This window comes from Protopterus annectens, chromosome 11.part0 (genome assembly GCF_019279795.1).
Source record: "Protopterus annectens isolate FY-2018-M chromosome 11.part0, PAN1.0, whole genome shotgun sequence".
Lineage (NCBI taxonomy): Eukaryota > Metazoa > Chordata > Ceratodontiformes > Protopteridae > Protopterus > Protopterus annectens.
Genome location: NC_056745.1, coordinates 1,380,565,870 through 1,380,581,052, shown reverse-complemented (window position 1 = coordinate 1,380,581,052; position 15,183 = coordinate 1,380,565,870). Strand labels below are relative to the sequence as shown.

At 37.6% G+C, this 15,183-nt stretch overlaps 1 protein-coding gene across 1 annotated transcript in view; it reads left to right on the top strand.

The window, feature by feature from the left end:
- Positions 1-15,183, top strand: part of LOC122815077 (carboxypeptidase A2-like) — a 98,722-nt gene that overhangs the window by 12,017 nt on the left and 71,522 nt on the right. Inside the window, 3 exon segments of the mRNA XM_044087321.1 lie at positions 811-893; positions 4,084-4,222; positions 9,054-9,158. Coding sequence (XP_043943256.1) covers positions 811-893; positions 4,084-4,222; positions 9,054-9,158 — 327 coding nt within the window.

The following is a 15,183-nucleotide window of genomic DNA, read 5'->3' as shown; positions in this document are numbered from 1 at the left end:
GCTGGTCAGAACTACGAAGAGACCAAGGTTGGGGTATAAGAGGATACTAAGGTAGAGAGTGATGGACAGGCTAGCAGTTTGTTGAGTAGGGAGTATGTCAGCTGCAGCTGGGCAAGTAATAAGAACTGGGGGAATTCTAGCTATTGAAGCTCTTTCAGGGCAATTTAATTAGTTAATTAAAATGCCATACTAGACAAAATAAAATTATACATAAATAAAACTCACCAGAGAGGGGGGGCTTCACCCGCCACACCCTGCCCTACCTAAATATAATAACTCCGAGGCCGCACTATAGTGGAGGAAAGAGCAAAGTTTATCATTGGTGACCAAGTGGTTAGTTTCCTGGAGGTGAATTTCACCCTTCCAGGAGTTCGCCATTATGCCTTGTAGATGATGTTGTCTCTTTCTTCTGCAAGTCCATGTTCTGTGCATTCCATTATTCAAAGGGGAACCATATATATATATATATATATATATATATATATATATATATATATATATGTATATACACACACACACACACACACACACACACACACACACACACACACACACACATTTTTTTATCATTTTTTATTACTATAATATTTATTTTAATGAATTGTTCTTGTCTCAACCTTTTCTTGGTTTTAACAACAAACTAATCATTACAATAGTACAAAGCAACATAAAATAAAATTCAGTCCAAGTCCCAAGCAAATGTAATTGCTCTCATTTTATAACCTAATGGATGGCCAAAAACGTAATCTGTATATATGTTCTCATATTGTATGTACAGTGATTGCATTTATATGTGGCTTCCACCTTTAGTTTATTCTCACAAATATTTCAGTGACTGTGTGTAAACTAAGCAATCTTTCATTATTATTGGATTTAACAGAGGTTCAGCTGGTATGTGAGATGCACAATTCTGGAGGCTGTTGAATGCATCTTTCCTCTAATATTGTGCAGTCTTGGAGTTAATTAGCAGGGAATGGGGGTGCAGGGGGTTGTTCCTCTGCAAAAAACAATGTTTTTGTCTCTTTTTTTGTTTGTTTTAGTTTTGCCTTCATTGAGGTTTTTGTCCAGTACACGTGTAGTAATGCGCTGATTTTTTAGTTGTTGATGTTTTGTGGTTGACATTAGGAATGTCAGCATTTTGGTCTTTCCATTGTTTTCAGCTTGGGGTATAAAAGTCTAAAAGTACCTACGCAAACACTTCAGGCAAAAATCCAAAATCTTCTAGCCATTAGAAGTTAGTTTTTATTTCCCAAATGCATGTTATGAAATGCTTTAATTTTTTTTTTTGATTTCCCAAATGCATGTTATGAAATGCTTTTAAATTTGTAAGTGCTTGTTTTATGTAGCACAAAAGTGTTGCATTTAACAAATTATTTCTTTATTTGGCAATGTAGCACTCATGCTGGTTATATTTCACTTAGTGTTCTTACTATGTTTAGCTTAGGTTTTCACTTGTTTACGTAAGAACACGTATGAGAGGATTTTGTTATAAAATGAGTAACTGGAAACTTCTATTTTCTGCTGATGTTTTAATACTTTCCTCTCAAGGAAAGTTATTTTAAAACTAGGAATGTTGTGTTATAAGAGATTGTCTCAAGACTCTAATGTGCTTTTAAATGGAACACTCATTTCTCTCAGTTTAAAAGTAGTGTTATCTAACTGATAAAGTTTTCTGTGGAGAAACTGTGTTTATTTTAAGGTTGGGAGGCCACCATAGTGTTTGAAAGTGCTTTTTATTGTGCTTTTTTCTGTTAAAAAATAACTTTTGTGGACTGGTAGTTTTATTGGCATTGTTGCTTGTTTTCCCCAGGATAGTAGCACCATCTATGGCTTGACCTTGTACTAGATTGTCACTCCCATGGTCTGTCCTTCTTCTGGCCATAAAAAAAATAAAGTTAAGCAAACAGCCTTTGCCACCACAGCAGGCAGGCTAGCAATTTGCCTCAGCTGCAGGTCGGTGACTCTGCATTACTATTAATCAATCAGCCACAGAAGAACAGGGGCATCTGATACATCTCAACATCAATCATCTTAAACTAACTGCCTGGATGATAGGGTCTTGATTTCTTTTAGGCACCCGTTTTCTGAGGATGTGCAGCAGGTATTAATGGAACCAAGAAAGCCTGCAACTGAAAAATCATATATTAGCAAATGGAAAAGGTTTTCTAGTTGGTATCAACAATATAACCAGCACCCATTCAGGGCTAGTTGTTTTCTGTTTTTCCAATATTTGTGTGAGTTACTATCCTATTGCTTTTCTTATTCCTCTATCAAGGTTCATTTATCATCCCCTACAGCATGTCTGTCCAAGGATCCTCCTCTTTCTAGGTAGTCACTTATCAAAATGTTTTTGAAAGAGGTTTTGCGTAAGAGGTCTGCCTCCAAGTAAACTGCTGGGCCCTCCTTGGGATCTTAATTTTGTGTTAGAGAAATTGTCACTTGCTCCATTTGAACCAGCTAATCTGGCTGACTTGAGGTTCTTAACATGGAAAACAGTTTTATTGATTGCTCTGACCTCATCAAGAAGGGTATTTGAGTCGCATGCTCTTATGGTGAACCACCCCTACCTCATTTTCCACAAGGACAGGATTTCTTTGAGAACTAATCCTTTTATGCCTAAAGTGCTATTCGAGTTTACTTAAGTCAAACTGCCCATCTCCTTGTTTTCTTTCTGAACCTAAAAATGAGGGAGAAAGGATACTCCATACCTTGGATGCCCACAGACAACTCAGGTACTTTCTTGACAGAACTAAATCTTTCAGATCATCAGATCAATTGTTCATGTCTTGTGAAGGTAAGAAGAAGGGGCAACTGGTGTCAAAACAACCAAATGGTTGTCTAAGACTATTACCTTTTGTTATACTCACCATAACAAATCTATTCCAGGTAAGGTCAAGTCTCACTCTTTAAGGACCTTGGCTTCCTCTATGTCTTTTTGGAAAGGGTTGGATTCTAGAAGTATTCTAGAAGCTGCTACTTGGTCCTCTGTAAATACTTTTACAAAGCACTACAAGCTGGATTCCTTCTCTAGGTCTAGATCATGTTTGTTAGTAGCATTCTCCAGGGGTTCCTGGACCTTTTACCTTCCACCTCCCAAATATAGTTAGCTATGGTCATCTATCCATATAACTAAGCCTACTGCAGCAGTGATCAATATGAAGAACATAGTACAGTTGTGTAAGCTGAACTCACCATAACAGTAGATGATTGAATGCTCACTGGTGCAGTAACCACTCCCTCCTACCACCCCCCCTCTTTTTTGGTGTTTTTTTTCATGCCAAGGCATGGACATTTATTTCTTGTTATTCCTGCCTTGTACTTTCAGGGCTCAGCCTCCCTCTCTCTTTGCTGGCAAAAAAGCTCTGAAGGGCTTCACACCCAAACCTGTCTTTTAGTCAGCTCAGCTCAAGTTGCTTGAGAGTTTGGGTGCATGTAAGGTGCCTTGTAGCTTTGGAAGCTGGCCAGCTGTCATATCCCTGCCAAGATATAATCCATATAGCTAAGGCTACTGCAGCAGTGGTCATTCGAACATCTACTGCTTGGTAAGTTCAACTTACACAATCGTACTTTATGCAGCACCTATCCCATCTCTGGAATAGACTTCTGCAAATCAAGCAGTGTGATACATTATCTTTTCTACTTCCTGAACCAAGCAAATCCAACTCCCTCCAGCTGTCTCATTCTACAGTAAGGTCAATTGCATGTTTGTATATTTCTTAACAGAACCTGTTTTGTTATTGCATTCTAGATTGACATATTTGTCCTCTAAATGCATTTACCTCAAAATTCGATAAAAGCAGATAGTTTCCTTTGGTGCAAAGTCATCAGTCCTCCGTTAGTGCAAACTCCTCTGCTTCCTTGCTCAACCCCCAAGTCCCCCCTTCAAAGGTGGCAGCCTTACTGACAAGTTTCTAAAGGGTCAAGAACTAGAACTGACTAGTGAGAGAATTGGGTAGTACAGTTACTAAAATTTTATGTTTTAGTTTCATAAATATGTATACTATGATTTCATTAATATGTATCTGTCGCATTAGTTCATAAAACTTATACGTACTATTCTAATTGAAATTACTTTGCTTCTACTCAGATTGATTTTTGGAAGCATCCTGTAAACCCAAAACTTCCAGTAGATGTCCATGTTCCATTCTCCAGTCTTCAAGATATCAAAGTTTTATTGGAATCCAACAACATTCAGTATTCCATCATGCTTGACGATATTCAGGTAAGAATAGAATAGTTATTCATTATTTAAGAGAATGTTTGCATTTGAAATCCAGCCTGATCTTTATATGCATTTATTGTACAACAGACTCTTCTGTATGAAAAATGTTGAGAACAGCAGATCTGCTCTGCAGCAGTTTTGACACCAAAAGCTATATTATTCTGTTTTATCTGCATTAGTATTGTTCTGCAGGAAAATGGAATAATGTACCCTGGCAATATTTTTCACTCTAGCTTTCGGTCAGCTGTTATATTTTGTACTGTTATTTCAGACATGTCAAGTACTTTTCAGAAGAGCTAAATTATTTTTGTCTAACAGTGACATGTCATACTCTTTGTAGGACTTGAATGTGATAAGACAAGCACAAGGGTGTTGATGCATGCCAACATCTGATTAATAACAGAAGATTCTGGAACACACTGTTTTGAGTAAAACTGCTCAGTAAAGAGCTCCATTGTTGCCAACATCTCATTAACATAAGCACTCGAATGCATAGCACTGAGGTGCCACAACCATAAAAACTGAGCTTCTAGATTTCTGTAATTTCAGTTATTTAGTCATAAACAGCAAAACAAAATGCTTTGCCTTTATAAACGATATCTTAGGGTCAAATTATAACCTAATTAAATCATTAATGGTAAACAACCTACAACAATAATAAAGAAAACCAAATGTCAGCAGGCTCTGTATGCTGCAGTAAGTAATGTAAACATATTACTTGCACTACAATGAATAAGTATTAAACACTGTGATCTTTAGAGTATCTCTTTGCCTGAAAAGTAGATTTGTTTCCTTTTTTCTTTTTACCTAGTTAGGTATTATAGAAAGACTGTCTATTTATGTGATTAATTACCAGAGAACATAATTCAAACTGAAACAGCTGTGTTACAGTAGAGCAGTGTACATTTATAAACTTTAAGCACAAGGGGCAAGCCCACTATACAAGAGTGCCATAGCTCCAACAGCATACACAAATGAAACACACACATACGAAACAGGACCACAAAATGCAACAGCATTGTATAATCACTAAATAAAACAGGCTGTAGGGAAGGATGGAGGATGGGATGGAGAGTTAACAAGGAAGATAGAAAGAGAATAAAAAGGCCATAAAATGTGGAATTGTATACAAATGCAGGTATGATATATTACTGAATTCATGAGGAACATGTAGGAAATGCCACGTATTAAAAAATAAAAAAAACAGTGAAGCAAGTCATGTAAGTTACAATGAGATTTCTTATTCTGCAAGAAAACAGCAGTTAGTTGTAAGTTATATTCCCAGGTCAGTGAGTTGTTATTCTAATTTAGGTATCCATGTACTAAATTATTGTGGTTTTAAACTGAATTTAGAGACAGCAGACCTGAAGGCCACCTGGTAAGTGTAGAGGCAGGGTACCAGTATGTACTACAGATTTCCTGGGTAACAGCTGTCTGTCAAAGGCTTCACTTTATAGGAAGTATAATATAGATGTTAAGCAGAGATGAGAAGATATTTGATATCTTTGCATGTTCATCTCCTACGGCTTCGGAAAGCATCTGAAGATCAATGTCTCATCTCCTCACAGTGACACTAAACTTGATTTACTTCTGTGTAACTCCTGAATTATGCTTTATTCTTACTGGCTAGGGATGAGCCAGAAAATCCATTTTGTACTCAGAAGCTGTTTTTGCTGCCCTCCACCTTACCTGGCATTTGCAAAATGGATGACTTTCAAAATGCTGCTCCTTTCTAGCACTTAACATATATATGCATAATTTTTAGCTGTTACCCCTAAAACTATTAAAGCTTCTATTTTTAAATGAACAAGCTTCTCAGTAAGCAAGCAATGTACCTGTTGCTGGAGGAATTAATTTAGGCTGTTATAGACATAACGTGGCCTGAAAAAATCCACAATGTTTCTAAGTGATGCTCAGAAAAATGTATTCAACAGAGTACAAAGAGTAAGCCTGCCTACATCCTTGTTACTGGCTACACACTAGCAGTGCTGTACCCAGATGGCCTGAACCAGTATTGAGGTGAAGCCACTATGGTCACGTGGTGCAGCAGCAGTCAATGTTTAATGAGGCAAAGGCATGGAGCAACTGTAACAATGCAGAAGTAGAAAGGATAAAGCCTGCAGTTCTCAAGGATAGTGGCTTTCAAAATAACAGTTTCAACATGGTGTCTGCCTGGTTAAGTCCAAATTAAGTCAAATATGTAATGTTATTAGATGCTACCAAAGCGTTTATCGAATGTCAGTTGCTAAAATACTGCCTTGTATGTTAAGCATCTTTATCACCTTAAAATGGTGACGAGAGGCACTTGTGCTAAAAAGATCTTAAGGAAAATGACTTGCAACAGTAAAGAAAACATGCTGTGGAAAGATGGATGGGGAAACAAACTGAAACAAGTGTTATACCTTCACATTAACTGCTTCACTTCCTTTGGTATATGGCAGAAATAGGGCAGAATTCATCTTATTGGAGCTTCTTTATTTTGCAATTTAATCAGTAGGCTTGTTTCTGAATCCCCCATTGTATTTACATCTCATTGTATATGATTTAAGAAACAGCTGCTCAGGAAAATAATTTATCAAACTTTCTGTATCTGACGTACTAGAGTCACTTTTGGCTAGATCCCTTTTATTTTAGTGTAATGCTTATTTGATAAGTCAGTAAACAGGAAGGGATTACATGCACGGTTGATCTTTGTGTTGACTGGTAATTAAAATGTGTTGTAGTCTGACTTTACGAAGTAAGAGGTGATAGTAGGGATTATAGACATTGACAGCATTCTTGAATAGGGAAATACCAAAAATGTTTAATCTTCAGGCAGGATTATTTTTTTTTGCCATCCGTGTGAGGCAGTTGAAGTTAGAGAAGTCAAACAGACATTGGGTATATTTGTTACTAGTAGTGTGGTTTGCTCAAGTCAGTTGCAGGGTAATTGAAGTCACCCCAAATATTTGTACTATATTTGATTGCTAATTTCTTGGGATTAGCAAGACAATTCCCACGTTCTTTAGGCTGTGCGAAGCGAGCTCTATAATAGCCAGTTATGTAGCAGTCTGTGCTACTCATGGTTATGAGGGTTGCTATTAGCCATCTTTTGCATTCTGTTTTGAGTAATTACGCATTGAAATTGTTACAGATGTAGATGGACACTCCCCCACCAGTTTTGCCAAATGTGAAGGAGTGGAAAATATTACAGGCTAGAATAATGGAAACGCAGGAAGGATCCTTAAATCAAGTTTCTGTGAGAGCACAACCCTGCTCACAAGTCAAAAAGACTCAGGGTTGAATACCTTTTAAGCTCAGGGATTAAGGACTGACACTCTCACTTAATTTGTTCTGTATAGGTAAGACATTCAATATAAACAGTATTTGGTACTGTAAAATAGGCAGTTATATTTTTGATGTGTGGCACCTAGTGATGAAACAAGTTCCCTATTCTTACAGTAACATACACTATACATGTTAAGCACCTTCTATTTATTTATTTTCCTGTAAAAAACAAAGTTATTAAAAAAAAAATGTATTAAATGTATATATTGTTAATAAGAGTGTTTATTTTATAACTGCAGTAAAACCTGGGTTTAGGGTAGTAATATTGAGGTTGCAAAAACAAGTTGTATTCTGTAGAGGTGGATTTGTTTTCATCAACCTCCTCTGTACGTATGCAACTTTGTACAACTCACTTAAGCAGATAAATAATCTTGGGTCATCTGTAAAAAGAAAACTGTATACCCAGTCTGTCAAAAATAAATAAATGACTAAATAAAATATCTCAGTAAATAGCGCAGAACAGAATACATTGTGAGGTAAAAGGGTGGCCTCATAACCTTTCTGGGTTCCTATTAGAACGACAAAAATGCATTTTGTCGAATGCGTTTTCATCGACACGTAGAGCGAACAGGCAAAACAGCAAAGCGGCTGTTCAGCGAATTCTTTCCCTGGGAAAGAAGTCACTTAACCGCTTCATTGCTTTGCCGTGTTCTGAAGTGTAGTGTGGTCCCTTGTCCGGTATAGCTCCCAAGCGTGAATGTGCAACAGTTACTGACCTTAGGGTTAGGGTGCAGGTTAAGGTAAGTGCATATGTATGAAAGTGTTTACTGTTTTTTATTTTGCGTTAGATGTATGGTTGTGATACATGTGTATGTGTTTTCAGCTGTTTACTTTTGTTTTGGGGGGTAGAATTAGGGTTAAGGTAAGTGTGTATGTGTTTGGAACTGTTTATGTAAATGTGTGAGAGTTACTGACCTTAGGGTTAGGGTGCGGGTTAAGATAAGTGCATATGTTTTAAAATGTTTACTGTTTTTTTTTTGTTAGATGTATGGTTGGGTTACGTGCATATGTGTATTTAGTTGTTTACTGGTTTTGGGGGGGTATAATTAGGGTTAGGGTATGTGTGTATGTGTTTGGAAGTATTTAATGTTTTTTTTGGAACAGCGATTTCTTTCCCTAGGAAAGAAATCGCTGTTCTGTGGTTTCGACATTTTCAGCTTTTGCTGAAAATGTGTCGATGAAACATTGTTCGCTGTTTTCAGCGTTCGATGTTTCAATATAGACCCAAGCTTTCACACCCATTAATATGTATCTATCCTAGTATGAACATTAGCTTGCCATGTCATATTGTTTAGATACTGCTCATGAACTATGAATGAATCAATCATTTTATAATACTCATAACTTCTTAACTTTTGCTCAAGGTTAAATAGTTTTACAGGCTAGCAAGAGATAACATAGCACATAATCACTGTGCAATAACAATGTACAGTGTGCTGTATTGATACAGTATGCATGTATTTAAAGAATGCTAACTAACTAAATAAAATATGTTTTTTTAAAGAAATTATTGGATGAAGAAAAGAAGGAAATGGAAGCAAGCCGAATGTCTTTAGATCTGCGTAGTACTGACAGTTTCAACTATGGTGCTTACCATACTCTAGACACAGTAAGTAGCTTATTATTTATTTTAAATCAACGCTTTATAAGAGTTTGCAGCTGTGTATTTTTAACAAGTTTCTTTAGCAGCATTTTCTGTTATAAATGTAATGGGTTTTTATTACTTGGTACCTGTCTGAAGCAACTTCTATGAGATTAAGAGGACAGAAACATGAAAAAAATGAAATATCCTGAATTAAATTATTAGAAAGATGTTATCATATTCACAGCTGTAGACAAGCTGTAGGAAGTACCGTCAGATTTTTACTAAACCATAGTACATTATATGATTTTGTAATTCAGCAACAAGCAAGCTGTGCATACATGTATGGTCAGTGATATGCCATTTACTACAGAGCACTGAACCACATCCTGTCTTGTCCTTTAGTAGTGATTTTTTTGCCATCACTGTGCCGCTTTGGTCTATAAATTTACAAAAAAATATTTGCTCTTCTCAGCCTAAATGCAGTTTGAGCAAAAGGGTAGTATTGTTGTTATATGATAGTACATTCTGGCAGTACACTAGCCAGCAGAAAAAAACTCCCAACATTTAATAGAAGTTTTAGTCTCTGTAGCTCAACAAGTAGAACACTCACCTTTGGAGCAAAAGGATGTGGGTCTATACCCACTCCAGGCTGGATTAATTTTCCAGTATTGACACTGAAGTGAAGCATAAAACAAGTACTGTACTCATGAGTCTGTCATCCTTCAGATGAGATGTTAAACTGACACCCCTATCTGCTGATAGATGTAAAAGACGTCATGACACTGAAATGAGCTGGGGAAGTTCCCCTGGTGCCCCTGGCCAAATTTTCCTTAGTCAGTATGAATATCACATCAGCTGTGCCCTGAGAATAGGTCATTGGTTTAGTGTGACTAACCTGGTGAACACAGTATAAATAATTAAGAAAGAAAAAAAAAAGAAAACATGTTACTTAATTCCTGCATTTACTACATTACCTGGTTAATTTTAGTCTAAATGTGTCAATAATTAAATTCAGATTAGATAATAATCCCACACACACACACACACACACACACACACACACACACACACACACACACACGTGCGCGCACTGGTTGCACAGCACTACTAAAGGGTACAAAAATGCAAAAGGTGAGCCTTGAAAAAAACACACTGAAGCCATGTGCCATCAAGAAAAACAAACACATGCTTTGACCTCTTGCAAAGCACAGCCTCCATCAGAGCAGTAATACTTTCATTAGAAAACTAAAACAAGCTAAACACTACAAGAACACCTTACTAATGATGGTTCCTTATAACACAGGCTAAGTTTGCAGCAATGTACACCTTGGGCAATCACAAAGCTCAAGACAGTTGAACAAATCTTATTGGCTGTTTCCAGCAAAAATGTGAACTTCATGTAAAGCACTGAAACTGTCAGCAGAAGCAATCTACGCTCTAGTTCCTCTTCTTCCTTACTACATGGTAGCAATTAAGAATCTGTTAATCCCCATAAATTAAGCTGTAAAGTAGAGAGCAGTCAATTTTTGTAGTGCACTGTTTGGAGATATGTTCTTCTGGCCGAAGATATGACAAATTATAATTTTTTTGAGTATTTGAATGACTAAGAGAATAAGAAGAGGTAGGGTTCACTTACGGAGTTTGCACAAGTACTAATACTGACATCTGCATGAAGAATGGGTGAGCAGTTGTACAAGCGATTTGAAGGGAGATGATAGGATTACATGGGTGGGAGATGAAGCTACTCGTTAGAATAAAAAGAGATGTGGTATGGATAAACTTTTTATGGAAGTGACCGTGCCAATTTACAGTAAGCATATTCCTATAATCTATTGTTTATTTGCATTTGTGAAGTGTTATGTGCTTGTTACTATTCATTTACTCAATACTAATATTATAAAATGTTGTATCAGTTAGTTTGTGCCTGAAAATGTATAACTGACATTCACCTTACCTGGTCAGCACTATGTTAACTTAGTAACAAATGTATTATTTGAAAATAGTCTGAAAGATCCATGTAATTCATATGCAGGAACTGCTCTTCAAAAATGCACAGCTTATATACTGTTTTATTCACCCATTTTATTTTGGGGGGGTGTCACAGTGGTGCTACAATCACCAATCTCTCCACTAGGTCTACAACTCTGTCTGCCAGATGAGGGATGGTCTATGGGCGGGGGGAACAAGTTTCAAAAGATTGTGTTGCAGGTTGATAGAGCCAATATAAGATAATTCTTTTACAGATGGCCATCAGCAGATATTCATTATGCAGAGGCCTTGCTTGTCATACTTGATGCATACTGATGATAGGGTACACTACTATTTTGGACAGTGAAAGTCCTATTTATGTGGCATGTCTGGGCTACTGATGATAGGGTATACTATTGTTGTGGACAGTGAAAGTCCTATTTATGTGGCATGTCTGGGCTACTGATGATAGGGTATACTATTGTTGTGGACAGTGAAAGTCCTATTTATGTGGCATGTCTGGGCTACTGATGGTAGGGTACACTACTGTTGTGGACAGTGAAAGTCCTATTTATGTGGCATGTCTGGGCTACTGATGATAGGGTACACTACTGTTGTGGACAGTGAAAGTCCTATTTATGTGGCATGTCTGGGCTACTGATGGTAGGGTACACTACTGTTGTGGACAGTGAAAGTCCTATTTATGTGGCATGTCTGGGCTACTGATGGTAGGGTACACTACTGTTGTGGACAGTGAAAGTCCTATTTATGTGGCATGTCTGGGCTACTGATGATAGGGTACACTACTGTTGTGGACAGTGACAGTCCTATTTATGTGGCATGTCTGGGCTACTGATGGTAGGGTACACTACTGTTGTGGACAGTGAAAGTCCTATTTATGTGGCATGTCTGGGCTACTGATGGTAGGGTATACTACTGTTGTGGACAGTGAAAGTCCTATTTATGTGGCATGGCTGGGCTACTGATGGTAGGGTACACTACTGTTGTGGACAGTGAAAGTCCTATTTATGTGGCATGGCTGGGCTACTGATGGTAGGGTACACTACTGTTGTGGACAGTGAAAGTCCTATTTATGTGGCATGGCTGGGCTACTGATGGTAGGGTGCACTACTGTTGTGGACAGTGGCAATCCTATTAATGTGACATGTCTGGGCTACTGAAGGAAGGCTACACTACTGTTGTGGACAGTGGCAATCCTATTAATGTGGTATATCTGAGGTTTAACAAGGCTTTTGGCAATATGTCTCACAGGAAGTCTGTGGATAAATGAAATGGTATGGAAATGGACTATAAAATGAAGATGTAGCTGAAAATCTGTCATTCTGACTAAGAATAAAGTATGGCAACTGGGGGAGGTGGTCTGCAAAAAACAAGGTAATTAATGCAATGCCAAATGACTCAGTAGTGATACAGATTGTGTTAGTGCATTTCTTCAGCTATTAAACTGGAGTCAGAGAGTAAGATAAGACAGTTTGCTGATAATACCAAGACGTGTGCAGTGTAGACAGATGGAGATACAAACCTCTGCCAAGACCTTGTATGGCTGGAAGGGTGGTCTTATTCACGGCATTACTTATGTACTTACAGTGGCATATATCTGAGTACGGCCTGCTTGTTTGGAAAAGTAGTCCTAGGCAATGTGAAATTATGCCAATGAAAAACTGCAGGGCACTCTATAGGGTTGGGTGAATATACGAAAACTATGCTTACCTGGGCAGTGTTAATAGGGATGGCAGAGAAAGATAAGACTTTGGAGTCTAGAATTGCCTCTAAAATAATTATGTACTTTATTGTGAAAGAGCAGTTATAACCCAGTGGTGGAGGATGTCAAGATACTGGGGTATATATCTCAAGGAGCAGGTTTCAGATATGATATTGCTAACAGGCCATTATACAGATTACTAGAGTCTGTACATCTATAGCACAGAGACCACTTCAGCAAGTCACACAGAGGAAGTGAGATTAGACTAGAAGAATGTATGCAATGCTGGGTTACCAAAATGGTGGTGGAAATGGAAGGTCTGAGGCAGGAGTGTAGACATGGCTGGAAATGACGGAGTAGAAGAAAGCATAGAAAGTTGAGATATATTCCAAACTGATTACTTTGTCAGAGTGGGAAGTGGAATGGATGGAGTAGAAAAGGCAGGACTGAGGAATGGACACTTATGGCAGCTGGAAAGAGAGCAGTGCAAATTAAGTGCAGCTTAAGGAAATACTGTTTCATGGCCTGTCGAGTGTAGCCCTGGAGTCTAGTGTCAGTGGTTCAGTATAGTTAAAGAATTAAAGATCCCAGTGCTGCAACTCTGGAGAAAGGTCAGTGATTTCAATAGCTTGGGGATTAGAAAGTTATTCTGATTCTACCCTTAACTTCTCTATTTATACTGAAGAAATAAATAACAAATTAAAATAAAATAAACGTGCTGCAGAACAAAGACAAGCATGATGCTTGCAGAGTACTGCATGACCTTCTACCTTACTACAAATCAAGCCAATGAAAATTTATGGTAAAGATCCTATTCTCGGTCTGTTCTTACTGCTAAATCAACCACAAACAGTAGCATCTTACAAATACCCTTAAGCAAATTTTTTGTTTAATTATTACCTTCAACAAACTGGAATATTGCTGGACTACTTTTATGAAAGTTAAATGTCCTCCAACAAGGGAAGGATCTCAGTTTACTCTGCTTTGTTACCTACAAGTTACTTAACCTTTTGCACTATCCTTCACTGGACACAAGACTATTATTTCTCTTCAGTGCCTCATCTCTTCGCTCCTTCCTTTCACTGTAGTATCTCAGCATTCTTTATATCTGCAGCTATTATCGTAGTAAGGTGGTCTGCACTACTGGACCTCAGAATGCCATTCTTCATCATGTAAGGACATTCTTTGCTAGATTTTCCTTCTAAGCATCTCTCAAGCAATATCTATTAAATGTTGTATGGAAGTGCATTCACAACTGTCCTAATAAATGCTGTAGTCTTTGCTAAGTGAAATTCTTATTTGTAACTTGTGCCTAGCCAAGCAATTAAATGCAGCTATGGTATTTTTATTGTCTGTATTTGTACCAACTATTTTAAACGTTTACATTTATAATTGCATTTCACAACAGTCTATACACATTGCTTGTATTCCTTTTGATACATTGTACTGTAAATAGACTATGGCCCACAGCAGGTTCTTATGGTAGAGCCCATGTAACTGTTAATATAAAATAATAATCATAACGCTAACAACAACAAGCTTTGTCGCTTCCTAAATTAAGCTGCTCTGTGATGAGACAGATGATAAGAAAGAACTATGGAGGCATATTTCACTCCACAAATATTTGATCTACATGCCAACTCCTGTCAATGATAACATCATAATGTGCGTATAAATTCAGGTACATTAAATGGATACTAGCTTGTAAGGGTTAACTTTGACAGTATACTCTTGTGAGATATACAGGATTCATTATACAGAAAAGAAACCCACTGATGGAGCAGTTGTGAGGTAAAGGCACACTAATAGTTATCAATGAGAAATGCTTTCTTGGGATCATCAATTTTGATGACTTAAATTTTGATACAAGGGCTATAGTTTAATTCACAGTTGTGTAAGGATTGTGTACTACTGCCAGATGTGAGCCATATTCATTTATTACTGCATGTTTTCCATGAACAGTGTTACTGGTAAATTTCTGCATAGTCTGGTGGTTTAAACTGTAGTAGAAGTTCAATAGTGAGAAATTTGTCTCTGCTCCAGTTAGCGCTTCAGAGTTTTTATACATTCTGCTTATTGTTTCCCCACTTGCATTCTGTGTCTGCCCCACCCTTCACTACCACTTTAAGCTAAAGTTTCTGAAAGAGCTCTGATATTGGCTTTATTTGTTTGGATGCCTGCTTGCTGTTTGAAAAAATTTCCCAACCCTCCCACTCTTTTCCTGTGGTGGTTTTATAAGGCTGTGTCCCTGGCCTCCACCCCTTGTGGAAAATGCATTTCCAAAGTCCCTCCTTTCCCTCTTACATAGCTATTTTCTGTTGTATAAGCTATTTATGTGCTCTTCCCACCCATTGTTTC